Source organism: Bactrocera dorsalis, chromosome 4 (genome assembly GCF_023373825.1).
Source record: "Bactrocera dorsalis isolate Fly_Bdor chromosome 4, ASM2337382v1, whole genome shotgun sequence".
NCBI lineage: Eukaryota > Metazoa > Arthropoda > Insecta > Diptera > Tephritidae > Bactrocera > Bactrocera dorsalis.
This window is the reverse complement of record NC_064306.1, coordinates 64,466,173-64,486,312: the sequence shown is the minus strand read 5'-3', so window position 1 is coordinate 64,486,312 and position 20,140 is coordinate 64,466,173. Positions and strand designations below refer to the sequence as shown.

At 34.9% G+C, this 20,140-nt stretch overlaps 1 protein-coding gene across 1 annotated transcript; it reads right to left on the bottom strand.

The window, feature by feature from the left end:
• Positions 1-227: 227 nt before the first annotated feature.
• On the bottom strand, positions 228-17,573 carry LOC125778414 (double-stranded RNA-specific editase Adar-like). The gene is made up of 3 exons (XM_049455773.1): positions 17,050-17,573; positions 734-827; positions 228-406 (listed from the first exon to the last, which is right to left on the bottom strand). Exons 1-3 carry the CDS (start codon positions 17,203-17,205, stop codon positions 228-230), a joined length of 429 nt encoding a protein of 142 aa, XP_049311730.1. The 5' UTR covers positions 17,206-17,573.
• Positions 17,574-20,140: the final 2,567 nt, after the last annotated feature.

Sequence of the window (20,140 nt, the reverse complement as noted above, 5' to 3'; positions counted from 1 at the left end):
AAAATTTTTTTGGCAGCGGCACTGCAGCCAACAGCACCCTTTCAGCTCCTCAACCGTGCGAGCTACGCGCCACTTCAAATGCAATGATGCAGATTTCATTAAAATTGAAAACATTTTGAAACGACACAGGCAAGAGCGCACAAAAAAACTAAGTGCTTACGGAGAGAGAGCAACATACATACAACAGATTGAATAAAAAATTTAAATTTATTTTTTATTTATTTTATTTATGGTATATTCACCACACTCACCTCAACGGATATAGTGAATAACGGTGCATGCACCGGACCGGTTTGCGACTCCAGCTTATAGACCAAGCCATGGCGCAGCTCATTCAGCATGGCGACAGTGTTCTTCGGTTGCGGTATGCGCTCCTTGCCCGTACGTGGCTTCTTCTTCGGCAACACTAACAACAAAAACGGGCAAAAAGAATGCAAAAAACAGATTTAAATGCATAATAAATACTTAAAAATGGAAATGCATTGCATACAAAAGCAAATTAATTACCCTTAAAGCGGAAGCGCTTGAAAGCATCGCTGCCAACAACAAAAATGGCAACACTGACTGTCAGCCGCTTTATGCAACCCATATTATGCCAGCTAGTAAGCCAGCCAGCCAGCTAGCTTGTCAAGCAGCAGGCGGCCGACAGCCAGTTAGTTAGCTAGCTAGTCTAAAGTCATGCCGGAAACGAGAAAACTTCCGCTCCAATACAGTTATATTGTAGTGCACTTACCCGGATACTTCGAGCCCTCATAGCGACGCTTCGATGGTGACTTGCGACTGTAGCCATTCATATTTGGATGATCTGGTGTTGGTAGTAGTAAAGGCTGCGCGTGGCGGAGAGCATGCGTTTGAAGAGAAGAGAAGAATTGAGTTCAATTAAATTTGATTTCTTGTTGCTATTGATAAATATCTAGTTATGTATGGTGGCATACAATGCAAATACACACAGACAAATGTACACATATACATAGATCTAGTTAAGCAAGCTAACTAGGTGACACATTTAGATTTTACAGTTATTGGTATACTACAGCGGCTTTTGGCTTATTCGGTCGCTTTTTACAGTTAGTTATGAGTACGTACAGCGAAACAAACATTCGGTTATACATATATAAGGGTACACTTAGGTTATAATTAGTTTAATTGAATGCGGATATTACCAGGGATTTTTAGGGTTAGCAATAAAAATTATAATAAATTTAAGAAACAAAAAAAATAAAATTTTAAAATTAAAATATCAACAATACCAAAAAATATTAGCTGGTTGCGATGGAGATTGATTTTTCTTCACTGACTTATAGCAAAAGACTTTAGCTTGGAAAGATGCTCGGAAAACACCTCATTTGGTATGGATAGTTTGGTACGCGGTTCCGCCAATGCCTGGTCCAAAGCAAATGTTTTTCGAGCCGTCCGTGTAGCACTAGATAGTGTTTGCCCCTCAGAAGTATGTCGAGCGTGGGAATCACTCCACTGCGTCTTACTGGCGAGAGTGACTCTAAACTTCTTTCTAAAGTTTACCCTCTTCGTAACACCGTCTCTTGGAACAATTCCAGTGGTGTCTTCCCCTGAGGCCTTCAGTTGTGGAGGCGATATTGTCTTCCCCTTGCCAAAACCCTCTGCTACCATGAGCAGCATGATGTGCTTCGCTACCCGTTTGATGAATAGATGCAGTGCTGTGGTTGGGCAAGTGCGCACTGTCCGTGAAGCGCACACGCAGGCGTGTTTTTGCAGCTTCGATAATTGAAGGTCTACGTTGCCTCCGATGTCCAAGCTTCCGCTCCACAAGTGACAAAAGGCCTTATGATCATGGTATACGGCCACCTGGATTGCCACTGCAGGGCTACCGCTAGGCATCTGCATATCATGAGTGCCTTGGTGACTTTGGAGCGAAAGGTTAAGTCTAATGTGATGCTTATTAATTTGACCTCTTTAGACACCTTCAACTCCCTTCCACCAAGTGTTAGGGGCCTCGAGACTGGAAGAGATTTGTAAAACAGACAACGGCTGTTTTTGACGGGCAACTATTTGCTACATTGTGGGTATAACAGAAGGAGCCAAGTGGACTTCTGTTCTAATCAGCAAGACCATAAACATGCTAGTAGTTAGCCAAGTGACAATTAAGACTATCCATAGCGTCAATACTAAACCCCCTTGCGTTAGGTTATGCAAGCAGGCAATAAATAGAATTTTAGTACGAAACTCGATCAATCTCATTTGGGTACTGGATCACATAGGAATCGAAGGAAATGAAAAAGCAGACGAGCTGACCCCGCTCGATGACAGCTGGAAACACAATTTGCTTAAGCTGTTTCAGTGCTTTCAGCTCCTTCAAGAGTTGTTTTTAAGCAATATACCATAGAGAGACACCTCGGGCCTTAGAACGCAAGCAACAGAGGGCATACCAAAAATTTTCTTTGAAGTAGTATTGGGGGTGGGACATACCAAAAACTACTACCTCTACGCAAAAGATAGCTTAGTAACATTGTAGAAGTCATCGTAGGGCATCTATACTTAAGATGCTACCTTCAGCAAATGGGAAAAGGTGATTCGGCGGCGGAGTGTAAGATGAGACGCTAGAACGGATGAGAAGAACCATATTCCATGGCTCGCAACTTAAGAGACATTGAGCAGCTGGGATAAAAAGGAATCAGGTTTTTTTGCTGGATAAGGCTTAGATTGGTTACCAACTGGGTACACAATGAGCCCAAGATAGCCTAAAGGGCTCATACGAAAAATATATATATATTGCAAGTAAATTTAATTTTTGAAATTTTTTTTAATTGCAAATTTTTTCTTATTTTTTTAGTAATATTTATTTGTTCAAAGTTTTGTTATCTAAAATTTTCCTTTTTTTTGAGCAATTTTTGGCTTTTATCTCAAATGTGGTGTTAATTTTATTAAAGAAAATTTTTATAAATAAATACAACCAAAAAATTAAGAATATTAAATACATAAATAAAATAAATTTTTAATAAATTTATTATTGTTAGTTATTCCTTATACAGATTTAATCAATAAGCTTTTTTTACAAAAGTGAAGGGTTACACAATCCTTGGAAGTTACATTTATGAATTAGATTTTTTATAAATTCAACACATTTACACACAACATTGATTTAGTTATATTAGTTTGTTAGCAAAGTGGGGTTTGATTAGGGTTAGTGTACAGTAAAGGCTACACACATAGAGAGAAACACATTTAGAGAGGAGTATTTATTTATGAGATACATACGAGTATATTTACTATACATTGCTATTACATTTAAATATTAAAAAATATTAAAAATATTTAATTTTAATTTTAAAAAAATTTATTATATTCAAAAAAAAATTAGCCTTTATTAAAAAAAAATTTATTTTTTTGAATCAATTTTTATTGAATAAATCTCATTTTTTACTAGAAACTTTTTTATTAAAAAAAATAAATTTTTTATTATAATATTTTTTTGCTATAAAACTTTTTGCTATGAAATTTTTGCTATAAAAATTTTTACCATATATTTTTTACTATAAAAAGTTTTACTATAAAATTTTTTGCTATGAAACTTTTTGCTATAAAAATTTTTACCATACATTTTTTGCTATCAAAAAATTTAATATAAAATTTTTTGCTATAAAATTTTTTATTTCATTTTAATTTAAAAAAACCTTACATATTAAAAACAATTAATCTTTATTAAAAAATAACTAATTTTTTTGAATCATTTTTTATTAAATAAATTTCAATTTTTTATTAAAAACTTTTTTATAAAAAAAAAATAAATTTTTTACTATAATATTTTTGCTATAAAAAGTTTTACTATAAAATTTTATGCCATACAAATTTTTCAAATATTTATTAAAAAATTTCTTTAACACTTAAAAACATAAATTTGTAAAATTATTATTAAAAATAGTGAATTTCTTATCCCTCCTTTTCGATACAAAAATTCAATTTCTTTTCCAAAACAGAAAATACTTTTCTATTAAATAAAATATTTCCATGTTAGGCTACTTAAACAAATGTAATAAAATACCGTTAGCTTGTGAATGTTATAGCCAATTGCGGCAGCTGCCAAACACACACACAAATTTCGTACCCACACTTGCTGCATTGCGGCATTTGTTTTCACTTTAATGCCATCAAATATTTGGTATATGTACAATTTGTCAGTAGCTTTCCCGTTAAATCAAGTCATTGGCGCGTGAAACAAAAATAAAGTGTTGGAAAATGATAAGATTATCAAGAAAATAGCATTCGATACGAAAATCACGGAATTGCGCTAGAAGAGCGATGGCTGCTGAAACACACACGCACACATATACATACATACGAACTCAAACATAGAACGTTGAGTGTAAATGAAAAATACATGTGTGTATGTGTACTTGCGTCCAACACATGCAAAAGCACGCAAAGTGTGCGAAAAGCGAGACAGCAGTAAAATATGCTTGCAAAGTGTGCCATTTCAGGCATTTGTCCTTGCCCGAGGGCGCAGCGCCAAGTGTTTCCCCCATTGCCCTACTACTCCCTTCTGTTTTATCTTTTTGTATGCTGCTGCTTCTTAGGCTTTGTGTTTTGGCAGTTCTTCTTGCGCAAAATATCTCGTGCTGCTATCTCCAGTCATTGCGGCTTTCGCTTTGGCACATTTGCCAACATTAAAATCGTGTTACAGCCTTTTTTGGCATTCAACCTTCCACACAAACACATACATATATGCATATATACAAGCACACACATGAATATATACACCTATACATATGTAGAAACCCACTCACACATACATATGTGATATTTCCAACCAAAAAAATAAAATAAAAATAAAAATGCCGCGCAAGCCTTTCTTGACGATTTGCCAAAATTCACATTTGCATCCTCATTTCCATTCCATCACAATTATTCGGCACAAAGCGGCTGCGAAGAGTTGCGACACTTTCTGCTTGCCACTCTCCATTTCCCCTTTTTACTTACTCATTACATTTTAGTGCTTTACCGGCCGCTCACACATAAATACCAACCACATTTGCGCAAACACACAAACTGAAAGTTGTTGGAAACTGCAAGTTGGAGCAAGGTAAGCAGTGGTGTAAGCAGCGGCGTTAAGAGTCGAAACGATGGGGGCCTGGGCATATGCATTGTTTCTCTTCTTAATGAATGAAATCGGAATTGCTCTGCTGCATTTGCCGAATTTAGTGAATTCTTTGGAAGCGCATTAATTCGCTTGTGATTTGCATTTTTGTTGAGTAATTGATAAATTAAAAGAGAAATGGAAAATTAGCACAGGCAACTCATTGCAATTACATTAGTGGTAATGAAAAAAGAAGAGCTGCATTTAGTATATACATACATACATTATATAGACAGAATATGGGTAAGTTAATCAAGACTACATCGAAGCTTTAATATTCTTCGCTGGTACATTTCTTAAGGCATAAAAGGTTATGAAAAGGCTTTTGTCTTGATTCGATCGGCCACTTTGTATGGCAGCTATATGCTATAGTGGTCCGATCTGAACCATATGCTCGGAGATTGTAGCAATGCCCGAGATGATAATCCATGCCGGATTTTGTGAAGATATCTTCTCAAATAAAAAAGTTTTTCATACAGGGACTTGGGTTGGTTTTGTCAGTTTGTATGACAGCTATATGCTATTGGCGTTCGATCTGAACAATGTGCTCGATAATTGTAGCACTGCTTGAGATGATAATCCATGCCGGATTTTGTGAAGATATCTTCTCAAATAAAAAAAAGTTTTTCATCTAGGGACTTGAGTTGGATTGGTCAATTTGTATGGCAGCTATATTCTACAGTAGTCCGATATGAACAATTTCTTCCAAATTTCGTTAACCCTTTCAGCCCCGAAGTTGCTTATAAGCAACTTCTGTATATGTTTGACATCGTTTAAAAAGTCCTTTGGGGCTGAAAGGGTTAAGATATCTTTTCAAATAAAAAAGTTATCCATAATTGAGCACTTGGCTTCGATCTTCCAGTTTGTGCGACAGCTATATCCTCTAGTGGTCTGATATTGACGATTTTAACAAATAAGCCACTTTTTGTGAAAAAAAAAAAGTGTGCAAAATTTCAGATGAATATCTCAAAATATGTGTGACTAGTTCGAGGATATAACGACAGTAGGACAAGCAACCGATACGTGAGATATCCCGGGAAGTCAATGGGTTGAAAAAATCTTCATATTTTGTCTTCTTTGAAGAACCAGTCGAAAGGTTCTACCTCCTCGTAAATGTTACGAGCTGGATTTCGCTACATTTATTCCAGGATTCTGATCGGATTATTCCGGTAATATATGAAATGTAGTAAATTTCAAATATTTTCATCGACAGTTTATGTCAAAATTCTCGGTTTCTTAGACTCGGAGAGAACTTGATTTTTTTTTTAAATTTGCATCTCTAGGAAAACATGGAGACTTGAAGCAAATGATCTGATCAAAAAAGGAATTTATGAATCACACATTTATTCAATAGTATTTGAAGCCTAAGCGACCGGCAACATTTTAGGTTAGGTTAGGTTCTATAGATGATCTCCAAGACTAAGATCATACCAAAAAGGCTATATATAACCTTAATGAAGCAAAAAAAGAGCATTAATGGAATCTCTTATATGAATAATGCTTCATGAATGGATCACAAATCTGAGGTGTTTCATTTCCACACCCGCATGAGCACCTAGATCACTGCCAAGTAAAAACCAAGGCATTTTATTATTAATACCACAAAGTCAGGTCACCCAGGAAGAAAATTTTGAAATAATTGTTCCCTGACCAGACCTTCAGCGATTTAGCTCAGCGCAAAAGGATCTCGCGAGTTCACAAGTGCTTATAGTTCACCAGCGCTTTCAAAGTTAACATGAAGCCCAGCGACCAATACAAATACTAATACACAAAGTTTAATGTATAATAAATATTTATAAATTTCCCTTTTTGATATCCCTTCTCTCTTTCTCATTGATTTCACACAATTTATGCAAAATTCCGTTCCTTTTTTGTAATTTGGAGATAAAAATATGTTACCGCTTTACACAGTATGTTTTAAAAATTCCAAACAACATGAGCGTATTCTCACAAATGTGCCAATTTAGCTCGGTGCATGCCACATTCTTATCTTACTAATGCGCAACTGGCCAACAAAAGCAAAATTGAGAGAAATTTATTCTTATTTTATGACACTCGAAAGCTTATTTGAATACAAATGCAAACTGCACTCGGACGATAGCAAGCTGAAAATCAATGCTGGCGGTTAGGCATGTTGAAACAGGGTTTAAAGTTTGTAAATTTTTTGGATAGCTTTGCTGGGAGACAGACTCAACTGTTATGTTGTGATAGTTTAGCAATTGAAGGGTCACAAAAAATCGATTTGGATTATAACAGTTATTAGAATAAACTGGGTGCTATAAGTAATCGTTTACAGCTTATTAGTAATCGATTATTCTATCTTAACACGAGTTAAACGTTAGAATTATAACAGTTATTTGAATAGTTGTTTAACTACTACTATTGATTATGAAATGCGATTAATCGATTAGTATCTATCGATTATCGACTTTTATTTATGTATTATGAACTATTATTTATCTATTAAGGATTATTTTTTATTTATTATCGATTATTATTTATCTATTATTATTAATAGATCATTCTATTCACGACTCACACGTTCGAATTTTAACAGTTATTCGAATAATTGTTGAACTAAAGTCAGTAGATTATGAAATTAATCGAATATTATCTAAATATTATCGACTATTATTTATCGATTATTGTCTATCGATTACCGACTATTATTTATTTAACTATTATGAATTGTTATTTAATTATTATCGATTATTATTTATTAGTTATCATTATTATTAACCGACTATTATATTCTAACACGAAACAAACTTTCGAATAATGGTTTAACTACGATTAATGGATTACGAAATGTGATTAATCGATTAATATCTATCGATATACTATTTATTATTGTGAATTTTTTTATCGATTATACATTATTATTTATCGATTATTATATGTATATCTATTATTATTATTATGGTCTAAGACGAGACAAACCTTCGAAGGTTTTTCGTATAATTTTTGAACTACGATAAATCGATTATTATATATCGATTATCGACTATTATTTATATTTTATCGATTATTATGTATCATTTATCGATCATTATTTCAATTATCGTTTATTATTTATCAGTTATCGATTATTATATTTTAAGGCAAGTCGAACTTCCGACTGTTATATTTAGACATATTCAAATAATTTTTATAAAATTCAGAATTCTTTCCAAAACCTACAATTTATTAAAAACATTCGCCAAAATCACCATTAGTCAACAAGCTGTGTCCCCCTGTATGACATTTACATAACACTGTAGTGTATAATATTTACTAAAACAGCATATAACACACAACAACAACAAAATATGGCGCAAACTGGAAAACCTACAAGCAACAAAACTTTAATAATTTCACTTGAAATTTCGAATTTTGGTGCTAGAAAATGCAAACAAGCGCCGCAAATACACAATTACAACAACAGAAAGTACAAAATTCCAACTCAAAGCCAAGCATACAAACAAAAAACACAAGCATTATGGAGAGAATAAGCGGAAATAAAAGTTTGCAAAGTTTACAACACCAACTAACGGGTTTCACACTTGAAAATATATAATTTCCTTTTATACTTTTTACTTCTCTCTTGATTCTTATTTTTTTTTCATTTATTTTCTCTAGTTCTGTTGAATAACATAACGCGCTGGCAAGCAACTTTCAGCGCAACTTGGAAGCATTCAATTTTGCTGCAACATGAGCACGAGTGCGTATGTGTATTTCCGTGTACTTGTGTGTAGCTATGTGTGCTGCCGAGCTATGGCGTTTGAATCTAGCTCTGGTGTGTGTGAGTGAGCATATTTGCTCTTCAGTTGCAATTTCTATTGCTTTCTCTTTCTCTCCCTTGAAATAGTTGCAGTTCTGAAGGAGTTCTATGCGCCGAAATTATTGAAAATGGAATTGCGATTGATTGTTGGCCATCATCAAATGGCAATGCGGTATTTATACTCTTTTTTTTGTGTTTTTTTTTTATTAATTTCTTTATGATCTTCTTTCTTTGTACAATACAATATTTAATATATGAAGAGAAATATGCAGAAGACACTATTCTTGGCATTCTATTGCAAGGAAATATGTTATGGAACGGCATTTTCAAGTGAATAAAAGATACCTTAGACCACTACAAAGGAGCGAAGAAATGCAGAGCTTGTTAGGATGTAATTGTTGTGTTACACGTACTGATACAGCATTGTCCCGTAAACTTCACAAATATGATTGGTGGCTCGAGTGACATTTTTCTCGTTTTTGCACAAAAATTTCAAAAGAAAGCGAATTTCTTCATTATTTTCACTCATTTTTGAACAGCTGTAACTGTTTTCAACTTCCCCGATTTTGTTTTGGTTAAAAGAAGCTTTAAAATTCACCTTTCCAACACTATATGTCATGTGTCATACACAATGTGATTGGTACCACTGGAGATATATGACTACAACGACATCTATTGAGAAATTACGAAAAGACTTTTTCGACTTTCCAATATATGAGCAAGTCCCAGGTAGATGTAATTACATTCAACATTCACAAACGTTTTTTTAATAGTCATAAAATAGGGTCGATAAAAATAAAGTCTAAGTAACCATAACGGAGCCGTATTTTTATTCCGTCAAGGATTGTCAACTCGGCAGCACTCCTCGAAATTACTTCAGGAATAATCTTTGCCGCTACAACAACAACAACACTCTATAGATCTCTAAGCAACATTTCTGAGTATACGAATCCTCTGATAAAATTGGATACTGTGAGACTTTACATGCACCATACTCTACGGATCTGGCCTTCAGCGACTATTTCCTGCCATCGAAAGACTCTAAAGTATTTATCGTAGCAATCAACTGTTTTAAATTATTAAATAGTATAAGCAAAAAGAGATAAGGAGGGAGAGAGAGAAAGAAAAAAATGTTGTATGAAATATGCATCTACAAACGCCCTTAAAATTAATAAAAAAAAAAGGTACAAAACACAGTAGGACGGTTTTTTAGAAACCGCATTTTTGTCAAAAACTTTTACTTTTCTTATTCCTTTGATTAATTACTATAGCTTTAACGAAATCTGTTTGGTTTTTAATTTCAGAGGATCCAGTTCAGAGATACTTGTATAGTGGTCGCCGCAAAACGTCTTTGAAAAGAGCTTTCGAAGATCAACTGCAGTTCCTTTCCAGATAAATATTTTTATAATACTAAGTCTTAAAATACAGTTAAAGGATACCAAAATACAAGTACAAATTTTTGGATCAATAAATTTAAAAGTTTTTTAAGAAAAAACTTCTGGAAAATTCGCTTTTTCCGAACTTCGAATTGTATATAACCCCTTAACGCAATTTTTTGAAAAAATTTAGTGATTTTGGAACCAACCGTGCTTTCACTATTCTTAGGCCCAATTGATCTTCCAAAATGGTTTCACTGATCCTTCGGATATTCGAACAATGCCAGTAAGATCTCTAACTGTTAATCGTCGTTTTTCAAGCACCAATTCCTATATTTTTTTGACTTGCTGATCATCAGTTGATGTTTATGGCCGCCCCGTCGAATAATTTGTAGCAATTATATACATTTGCTAGCCACAAGTAATTATCAGAAAAGGTCTTTTCCAACATTCTGAACGTTTCGGCACCAGAAATTTGATTCCGCATACAAAATTTATTGGAACTTCTTTGTTGAATAAATTCACTTATCGTAAAAATCGCCGAATACGTTTTATGTACTCCAGAAAAACAAGCTACTAACAAGCCAAATGATTATTTTCAACTGACATTTGGCACAGCTTAAATAAAATTTAAAATATACAATATTTGTGGTATACATATATGATTTTTTTATATTAAAAAAATCGTAAAAATACCTCTTTTTGTACCTCTGAGACCCACCTAACCCCCTAAGGGCTCTTGACAACGCTAACCTCATAAGGTTAAATCTAACTCAGTTCTCATACTACAGTACACAAATGCAATTATACACTGGTAATATTTACTCTCTACTTTTGCGAGTGCAAAATTAAAGACCTCAACTTGTTATGCGCCTTCAAGTGGCATTTAATCACCAGCTGTCAACTAGTAAATAATTGGTTTTTCCTGCAGCATAGTTTTACCCCAGAATTCTTGTTATTTTCACGTATAACTCTTGCGCTTTTGAATTAAATAAAAACGTTATTTGAAGCTAATCAAAAACTAAGCGATAAATTGTGCATTTGATTGCCGCTCACGCAAATGAAATTATTGCAAATAAACAATTCCATGCAACGCTGAGCACTGAATGACGCCTTCAACTGTAGCAGAGGGATGACTTGCCATAAGGAATACGACAACAAAGGACCACAGCAAGTTCTGTCAAAGCAGGTGAGAGCGTCGTGCGCTGCGAAAACACTTCAAAACGTGCGGTCGCTTTAGAATTCGGCTATGAATTTGCAATTTCGGTTGCTAAACGAACGCCTTTTTGTGGAAAATAACAAGCTTGTCGTAAATTCAAATCTTTTCATATTTGCGAGGGTGCAAAAGTTTGAAAAGTTTGGCGAAAAAAATGATAAAAAATGATAAAAATTGGGAAAAAAATGAAATAAAAATTGGGGAAAAAAATAAAATGAAAAAAAATATCTGGAGTTTGAGCGTGTCTTTGCTGCGAAAACTCGCATATGCTCCCATCGACAAAGTTAAATTATCGCCAGTTTATTATGAAAGTCCAATCAAACAAGCCAACGAACGAGTGGAAACGGCCGAAGAACGCCACAGCTGGTAACACCTGCTGACTGCAAGGCACCGCTAGCTTTCAGCAGGCTCTCAAGCTCACACTACACGCAGCCAGAGCCGAAGTGCCGCTTTGGGTTGGCCTGCATGCGAGTCATTAGCTTTACGAGTGTGCGGCGCATAAATCAACGCCCACGACAGACGAGTGAGAAAAACGCGCGGCATGCAGGCAACTAACGGCAGTTATGCATTTCGGCAACACGCAAATCTACAAAGCGACTCAAAACGAAGTCGGCTGTAGGAACAAAGCGCACAAAAAACAGAGAAAATGGCATTAAAAAAAAAAATTTCCAAAAAAATGAAAAATATAAAGAATATAAAAAATATATAAAATTAAAAAAAAAAATACAAAAAATTTCAAATTCATAAAACTCGAAATGAAAGCGCGAAAAAATATTTAAAAAACATGCCAAAAATTTCGTTTATTGTGCCACCGGGTGCTAAGCCCAAAAGCTGTGTGCAACTACGGTGTGCGCTTCCGTTGCACGCGCTGCCTGCCAGGGGTCGCTGAATTATGACAGTCGAACAAAGCATGTGCTTGGCTCTTGTTTTCATTGCTGTTGTAGTTGTTGTTGTTGTGCTAAGCGAATTTGGCACAGTCATTTCGTTACTATTTTGCCGCACAATAACTTGCAACATGCACCCCGACCCCGCCGCAACACTCGACTGCCTGCCATTTATTTGGTGCCAAAGAAAGTTTTCAATTCCCCCCTCTTGCCTCGCACAGTGCGCAAAGTTATGAATGTATGAATTGTATTTGCAAGTTATGAAAATGGAAAAAGGCGTACGCTAACAAGTGGCGAACGTGCAACATGGCTGCAACTTTATAAATCAGCCTTTGTCATGCACACAGGCTCTGCACTTTTTGCAGGTGGACGTGAGGACGTGTGGCTCTAGCGAAACAAAGGAGCGCGTGCAGGCAAAAAGCCAGTTTGCGCGTGACTGTATGTGTGTGCGGCATCCATACCACGAACAGATAGATAATTCGCATGCAAGCTGCTCCACCGACAAAGCGATCGCCGGCCGCAGCACAGCACATCCCTCTCACGCTTGCTCCCTCACTAACCGAGGAATGCCCGGACCGAATCAAAAAAACCGCTTTCACTGCGGGCGTTCGCCTGCGAAGCCTGTCTTTCAACGTCGTTTGGTCGTTTCTCGTTTCACGGGCATCGCTGCCGCTCGTTCAAGCTCGACAACGTGGCGAAAAATCTCCTTTGTTTGTTTAATGAAAATTTAAATGTCGTTTGCACGTAAAGCGCCGTTGCATGGCAGCGGTGGCGGAAAGGCGTCGGAAAAATGGCAGTAAACAAGGCCAAAGTGTGAAGATGGCAAATGGCGTAAAAAGCGCATTTATCCATAATTGAGTCGTAACTAAAGTTATGTTTGGAAATTTAAAATAAATTAAAATTATAATTGCCATAGTAAATTCGGTTTTGGTAGCGCAAGGGTTAAAAAAATGCTGGCGCCGGTTTATGGTAGAATAAAAATTATTCGTTTTAATTTGTAAAAATAAAAAACAAAGAAAGCTTTGAATAAATAGCGTTGCTGGAGCTTTTGTTCTTTGCTCGACAATTTTACTGAAGTAAAACTCGTGAAATTTCGGTGTGAAAAAGCTACTGGCAGAATTAATTATTACTTATGGAAGACCATACCCTTTTTGTGTATAAAAGATTGCATCGCAGTCAAAGAAGAGCTTTATTTAAAAAGCTCTTTTATAACAGTAAATTTCTTTGAGATATCGATTGAAATGCAAGACCTAAGTAACGGGTGATTTTTTTGAGGTTAGGATTTTCATGCATTAGTATTTGACAGATCACGTGGGATTTCAGACATGGTGTCAAAGAGAAAGATGCTCAGTATGCTTTGACATTTCATCATGAATAGACTTACTAACGAGCAACGCTTGCAAATCATTGAATTTTATTACCAAAATCAGTGTTCGGTTCGAAATGTGTTTCGCGCGCGTGTTTTGTTCAGCGATGAGGCTCATTTCTGGTTGAATGGCTACGTAAATAAGCAAAATTGCCGCATTTGGGGTGAAGAGCAACCAGAAGCCGTTCAAGAACTGCCCATGCATCCCGAAAAATGCACTGTTTGGTGTGGTTTGTACGCTGGTGGAATCATTGGACCGTATTTTTTCAAAGATGCTGTTGGACGCAACGTTACGGTGAATGGCGATCGCTATCGTTCGATGCTAACAAACTTTTTGTTGCCAAAAATGGAAGAACTGAACTTGGTTGACATGTGGTTTCAACAAGATGGCGCTACATGCCACACAGCTCGCGATTCTATGGCCATTTTGAGGGAAAACTTCGGACAACAATTCATCTCAAGAAATGGACCCGTAAGTTGGCCACCAAGATCATGCGATTTAACGCCTTTAGCCTATTTTTTGTGGGGCTACGTCAAGTCTAAAGTCTACAGAAATAAGCCAGCAACTATTAAATCTTTGGAAGACAACATTTCCGAAGAAATTCGGGCTATTCCGGCCGAAATGCTCGAAAAAGTTGCCCAAAATTGGACTTTCCGAATGGACCACCTAAGACGCAGCCGCGGTCAACATTTAAATGAAATTATCTTCAAAAAGTAAATGTCATGAACCAATCTAACGTTTCAAATAAAGAACCGATGAGATTTTGCAAATTTTATGCGTTTTTTTTTTTAAAAAAAGTTATCAAGCTCTTAAAAAATCACCCTTTAAAAGCCGACATTACACTCTTAGGGAGCTATAGATGATGCTTATAACAAGTGATCCAAGTAGAGATACTTTTTTCAATAGCCTGTGTCTAACAGATCACGCGTTAATCGTATCAAGCTGTCATGCTATTTTCATACAGTATTTTTTAGCATTTCATCACGCCTGAACATGGAGCCGCTCGACCGCACCAAGCGACATCGCTTTGCTCTTGAAATGTTTAAAAAAAAGTTTGACGTCTTCGAGTATATTTTTGTTCAGCGATGAGGCCAATTTCTGGCTCAAAGGGTGTGTAAACAAGCAAAATTTACACTATTGGGACAAAGAGCATACTGAAGTGATTCAAGACCTGCCACTTTATCCAGAAAAAACAACGGTTTGACGTGGTTTGTGAGCCAGTAGAAACATTGGTCCATATTTCTTCAAAAATGATGCCGGCGAGAATGTAACCGATAATGGCGACCGTTATCGCGCCATAATAAAGAACTATTTGACGCCTAAAATTGAAGCTCGTGACCTCGGCGAAATTTGGTTTCAACAAGACAGCGACACTTGCCATATATCGCATCAATCAATAGAATTATTGAGAGAACATTTCGGTGAGCAGATATTTCACCTTTTGAGCCCGTCAGTTATCGAAAATTGGACTCAGCGGATGGTCTATCTGAGACGTAACCGCGACCAACAATTGAAAGAGTTAATCTTCCAAAAAATAAATGCCAAAGAATGTTTTTCTGAAAAAATATTGATTTTTTTTTTTAAACAATCTTCATTAATTTTAAAGTCCCTCTGTCCTTTCTTAAAAAACAAAGCCTCGAAATGGATAATGTTTTATTATGCTCAAGGAAAATGTTGTCGTAATGAAGAATTAAAATATGTTGCTTAATCCAAAATGTGTCTATCTTTTTGTAAAGTAATAAAAAATAATGTAGAAAGGAAAGCGGAAGAATTTTCATCAATATACTTTTCGAATCAGTCTCAACAGCTATTCAGTTTCAGGAGGGTTTTAAAACTACTTAAAGCCAAATACCAGCCAATTTGTAAGAACCAAATACCTTTATTTTTTATTATAATAAACGGTTCCGTGTTTACTTGCGCTTTTTAGCAAGGAAGGAAGTGATTAGATTACATAAAGGTGTAGGAATAAACAACTAACTGTTGTTATTTCCTCGAAAATCTTGAAAAAACTTCCTTAAGCCGCAACCTTGTTAATTTGAATAAGAGCTTTAATCAGAGCACTAGATTATCAATTATTAAATCTACTTTTTTGTCGATTTGATTTTAGGTGAATCTCCAAGAATTAGTGATGTTCACCTCAAGGAGCTTCGGCTAGAAGCCTCTAGAATATTGTCATACAATTTTAAGTTGATCCAAGTAATAGTTTTGGAGATACAGCGTTTTCCTCGAAACTGTGTTTTAAAGTCCGTTAGCAAAATTTCTCGAGATCTACTCAACCAATCTTCATTAAATTTTACACAGGTCTTTGATATACAATTTTTAAAGACTTGGACAAAAGATTATTTTTTGATTACAACTTTTTGAAAAAAAAAAAATTTCGCAAAATTTTCACTGAAATTTTAGTTTTTTGTAAAAATGTCTGTCAAAAATCAAATTTCTAGTTATTTTTCCTTCGCCCAAGTTCTAAGTTAAGGTTTTAACAAAAACACGTATTTTTTCACTTTAGACGATCCTGTAAGGAGTTATCCTGCCAACTTGTTATTTTCAAGGGTTCAATCTGTTCTCCATCGAGCTGCTGGAATGGTTTGTGGGGAGTCTCCAGTAAAAACGTTCCACCGCTCTTTCTATGAAAAAGAGAGAAAAACTAGGGCAAAAGTGCACCTTAACATAGAGTTGCATAAGATAAAAATAAAAAACCCTAAAAACTTGAGTATTTGACTTTTTCACATGAATTTTGATGCTATGCGAAAAAGGTTTATATCGTCACCTAAAAAGCAAAGTTTTCAGGCGAAGGAAAAACGATATAATAGAAACCACTCGAATCGAAACAAAATTTGAGTTTTGGTTATAAAATGGTTGAATATTGGTTATTACATCTGACAGCGATTTTCGATGATACGATGATTTGCATTTTAGGTGACGATATGCATAAATCTTTGTATTAACTACACTTTTTCTGTATAAATTTGTTCTGTAGGAAAAATCGGATATCGGCTCAAATCGATTTTAAACCTTAAAAACTTAACAACGTTCCTACCCTTCCTCAACTTGGCCTCATATCGCCTTAAATTACATTTCCTTTCATTTATATTATGTCACCTCCCTTCTTCGAAAAGAAATTTTTTTCATTTTTTATCATTTTCAAAAACTTTTGCACTGTTCTAAGTATGCTCCATATTTTTAGGTTTTCTGAAGAATAAAAAAATAATGATATTTGAAAGTAACATTTTTTCCTCCTACTTCCTTTGAGCATTTCGAGCTTTTTTCCATATTTAATACGTGTATTGTACTTTAATTCCTTTGATTAGTATGCCCACACATCTCTCCCAAACTTACTCTCACAAAACGCCGCCGATAGATGGTCGGCCGTGGTCCCAGCGAACGCGCAAAAGAATCATTGTTGTAATAATGACGCTTACGAAAATAACTGGGATACATAAGTTGAAACACATCGGCCGGTCGTCTTCTGTAGCTGTATTTGGGATCGAACATTTCACACGCACGACACGCGGAGCGCAGAGCACACAGTAAACGGGAGAGTGAAAAAGGTAAAACGCCGACTAGATTACTGCAACAATTAAGCACTAATTGCGGCACAATTAAATAAATGGGCCGTAACGACGCGGGCGAAACGAACACACACACAGGCACAAAAACCGAAATATTTTAGTGAAACTGGCGGAAAGGAAATAAATCTAAATAAATTTCTTTGCTGGGCGCGCGCGTGTGCAACGAAAGAAAATATTTCTAATTGCCGCGAATGAGAATGTTGCAGATGCAAAACGCAACTGAAACTAAGTGAAAATTCGTTCAAACATTGAGTGATCAAATTGGCAATTAGTGGCAACAGCCAGCCGAAGATCACAGCTAACACTTTGTATATTCCAACAAAAACAACAACAAGCAGCAGATCACAGCTACACCAACAAAAACAACAACAACAGCGTCTATGTCCACCACAAGCAAGAGCAGCAGGGACAGGCAGCGGCGAATTCTCAGCCGCCGTGGCCCAGCGTTGCGTAGCGCCTTGGGAAACAGGCAGCGCCAACTGTTCCCGTTCGCCACAAGCACGCGCGCAGTGTCGGTGTTGCAGGTAGCGCAGCTGCCATGTCGCCACGGCATTTGCAGTTGCCCATAAAAAATCATCAAAACGGTGCTTTATTAATAGATGATATCTAAAAGGCGAGGAAATCAAAAAATAAAAATAAAAAAAAATTAAAAAAAAAAAAATAAAAAATGTTAAGGGAAAAATAAAAGCAAAACCCGCAAACACAAATCATCCCAAATATCAAAAACATTATAAATAAATATTAATGCAGATAATTAAAAGTGCGCCGCGGGTCGCGCTCGGCCACAGCCACCGTCGGCCGTCGCTATGCAACCCTGTCCGCCCAGGCGTTTTGCCGTTTGACAGTTGTTGCTTTTGTGCGCTTCTCACATTGCTTTATTAGCGCAAATTTACTTCTTCATTTGAAATTCGAATTCGCAATTTATTAAATGTAAGTGAAATTAGTGAGCGCCAGTCGGCAGCGCGCGCTACATGTTTTTGCGGCAATAAAAAATGTGCAATAAAAACCACAGAAATGCAAACAAACAGTTGCGCAAGTGTTGCTGTTGTTGTTGTTATTGTTGTATTTGTTGTTATCTGCCTGTTTGCCTTCGCATTCGATACGAAAATATTTAGCGACATTAGATGAAAGATAAAAAACACGCTGATGAGCGTGCAACAGCTGTGTGGCAACAACAACAAAAACAATGCTATAAAAACTAATAAAAACGTGAAAAGGCGGCAATCGAGTTGCACCTTGACGTGTGCACGCTTTTTTTTGATTTTCTGATTTTGCGGTCGCTGTAATTGTTGTTGTAATATTACAATATTGTTGTAAAATGTGGTTTGTCTGATTTAGTTGACACGGATGTGTGTTAATAATTAAAAAAAAGTTGTAAAATGTAACGGAAGTGAAATTGTGAATGATAGTTACAACAAAGAGAGATAAAAATTTAAATAAAAATTATATCATAGCGTATAATAAAATAAATTTTTCGAAAATAAAACTTTTTCAGAATAAGTTAAAGTTTTAATAAAAGCAATAATTGCTAAAAAAAATATTTATTACATGACAAAAGAGCTGAAATAATCAAAACAACTTCAAAAAAATGTGTGTCGATATAAAATTTAAATCCGCTAGATGTCGCTAGTGTCGAATTTTTACCAAAAATTGCATTTATAAACCATTAATGTTCATAATATAACTTTTGATGCATTCAGAGCAGCTAACTACACTGTGATAAAAAAGTACCTAGAACAAGAAAAAATCACACGGAGTCAAATCTGGTGAATACGGTGATTTATCGAAGGTATTAATTGCGTTTTTGGCTTTAAATTCGGTACTGAGAGGCTTTGGCGTGTTTTTTTTTTTGGTTTCTTTTTTTTTTAATTTCTTACTATTTGGCAACTCTAGCAATTAGGGCAATTGCATATACATATGTACATTAAATTTTCGTGGAAGTTCATTCGCATCGCTTAGGCAACAGTGCGTGCAACATAAATTACAAGCGTGCACACTCCTTGCGAATTCCCATTCCAATGCACATTTATCTTATTTTCGAATCTTTAGTCATAGTCTTACTGCGCGTGTGTTGTCACAGCATAGCTGGACTTGGAATTTAATTAATCTGACGAAATTTGTTTTGCAAGTGAATTTTCACAGATAAAGCTAATGCGTATTTGTTCGACGTCATAATTTTAAGAAAACAAATATTAAAAGAATTATAACAAAAAAAAAAAAAAAAAAAATTATAAAAATAAAACAAAAAAAATTTGAAATTAAAGAAAAAATTATTAAAAAATAAAAATAATAATATAATATTACAAATTAAAAAAAAATTAAAAAAAAAAAAATATTAAAAAATTTAAAAATATAAAAAAAAAAATTATTTAAAAAAAATTTAATTTTTATAAAAAAAATAATATTTTAAATGAAATAATATGAAAAATTTAATAAAGACAAAAACAAATATAAAATAAAATGCTATTAAAAATACAATTACAATTACTAAAAACAATTTTAAAAAATTACAATGAAATGTCACTACAAATTTTGCAAAGAAAAAAAAAATTAAATAAAAGAATATTAAAAATTTAATATAAAAACCCAAAAAAATGTAAAATAAAACGCTATCAAACAATTTAATAAAAAAACCAAAAATTAAATAAAATTAAAAATTTTGATAAAAAAAAGTTAATTTAAATTAGAACTATTTTTAAAATTCATCGAAAGAAATTGAAAAAAATTGCTTAAATTTCTAGGCAATCATTGGTTTCCAAACAGTAGATATAATTTAATTTATTGACTTCTGTTAAAAACTGTTACATATCGTCACCTGAAATGCAAATTAACGTAACATATGTATGTATATATACTTA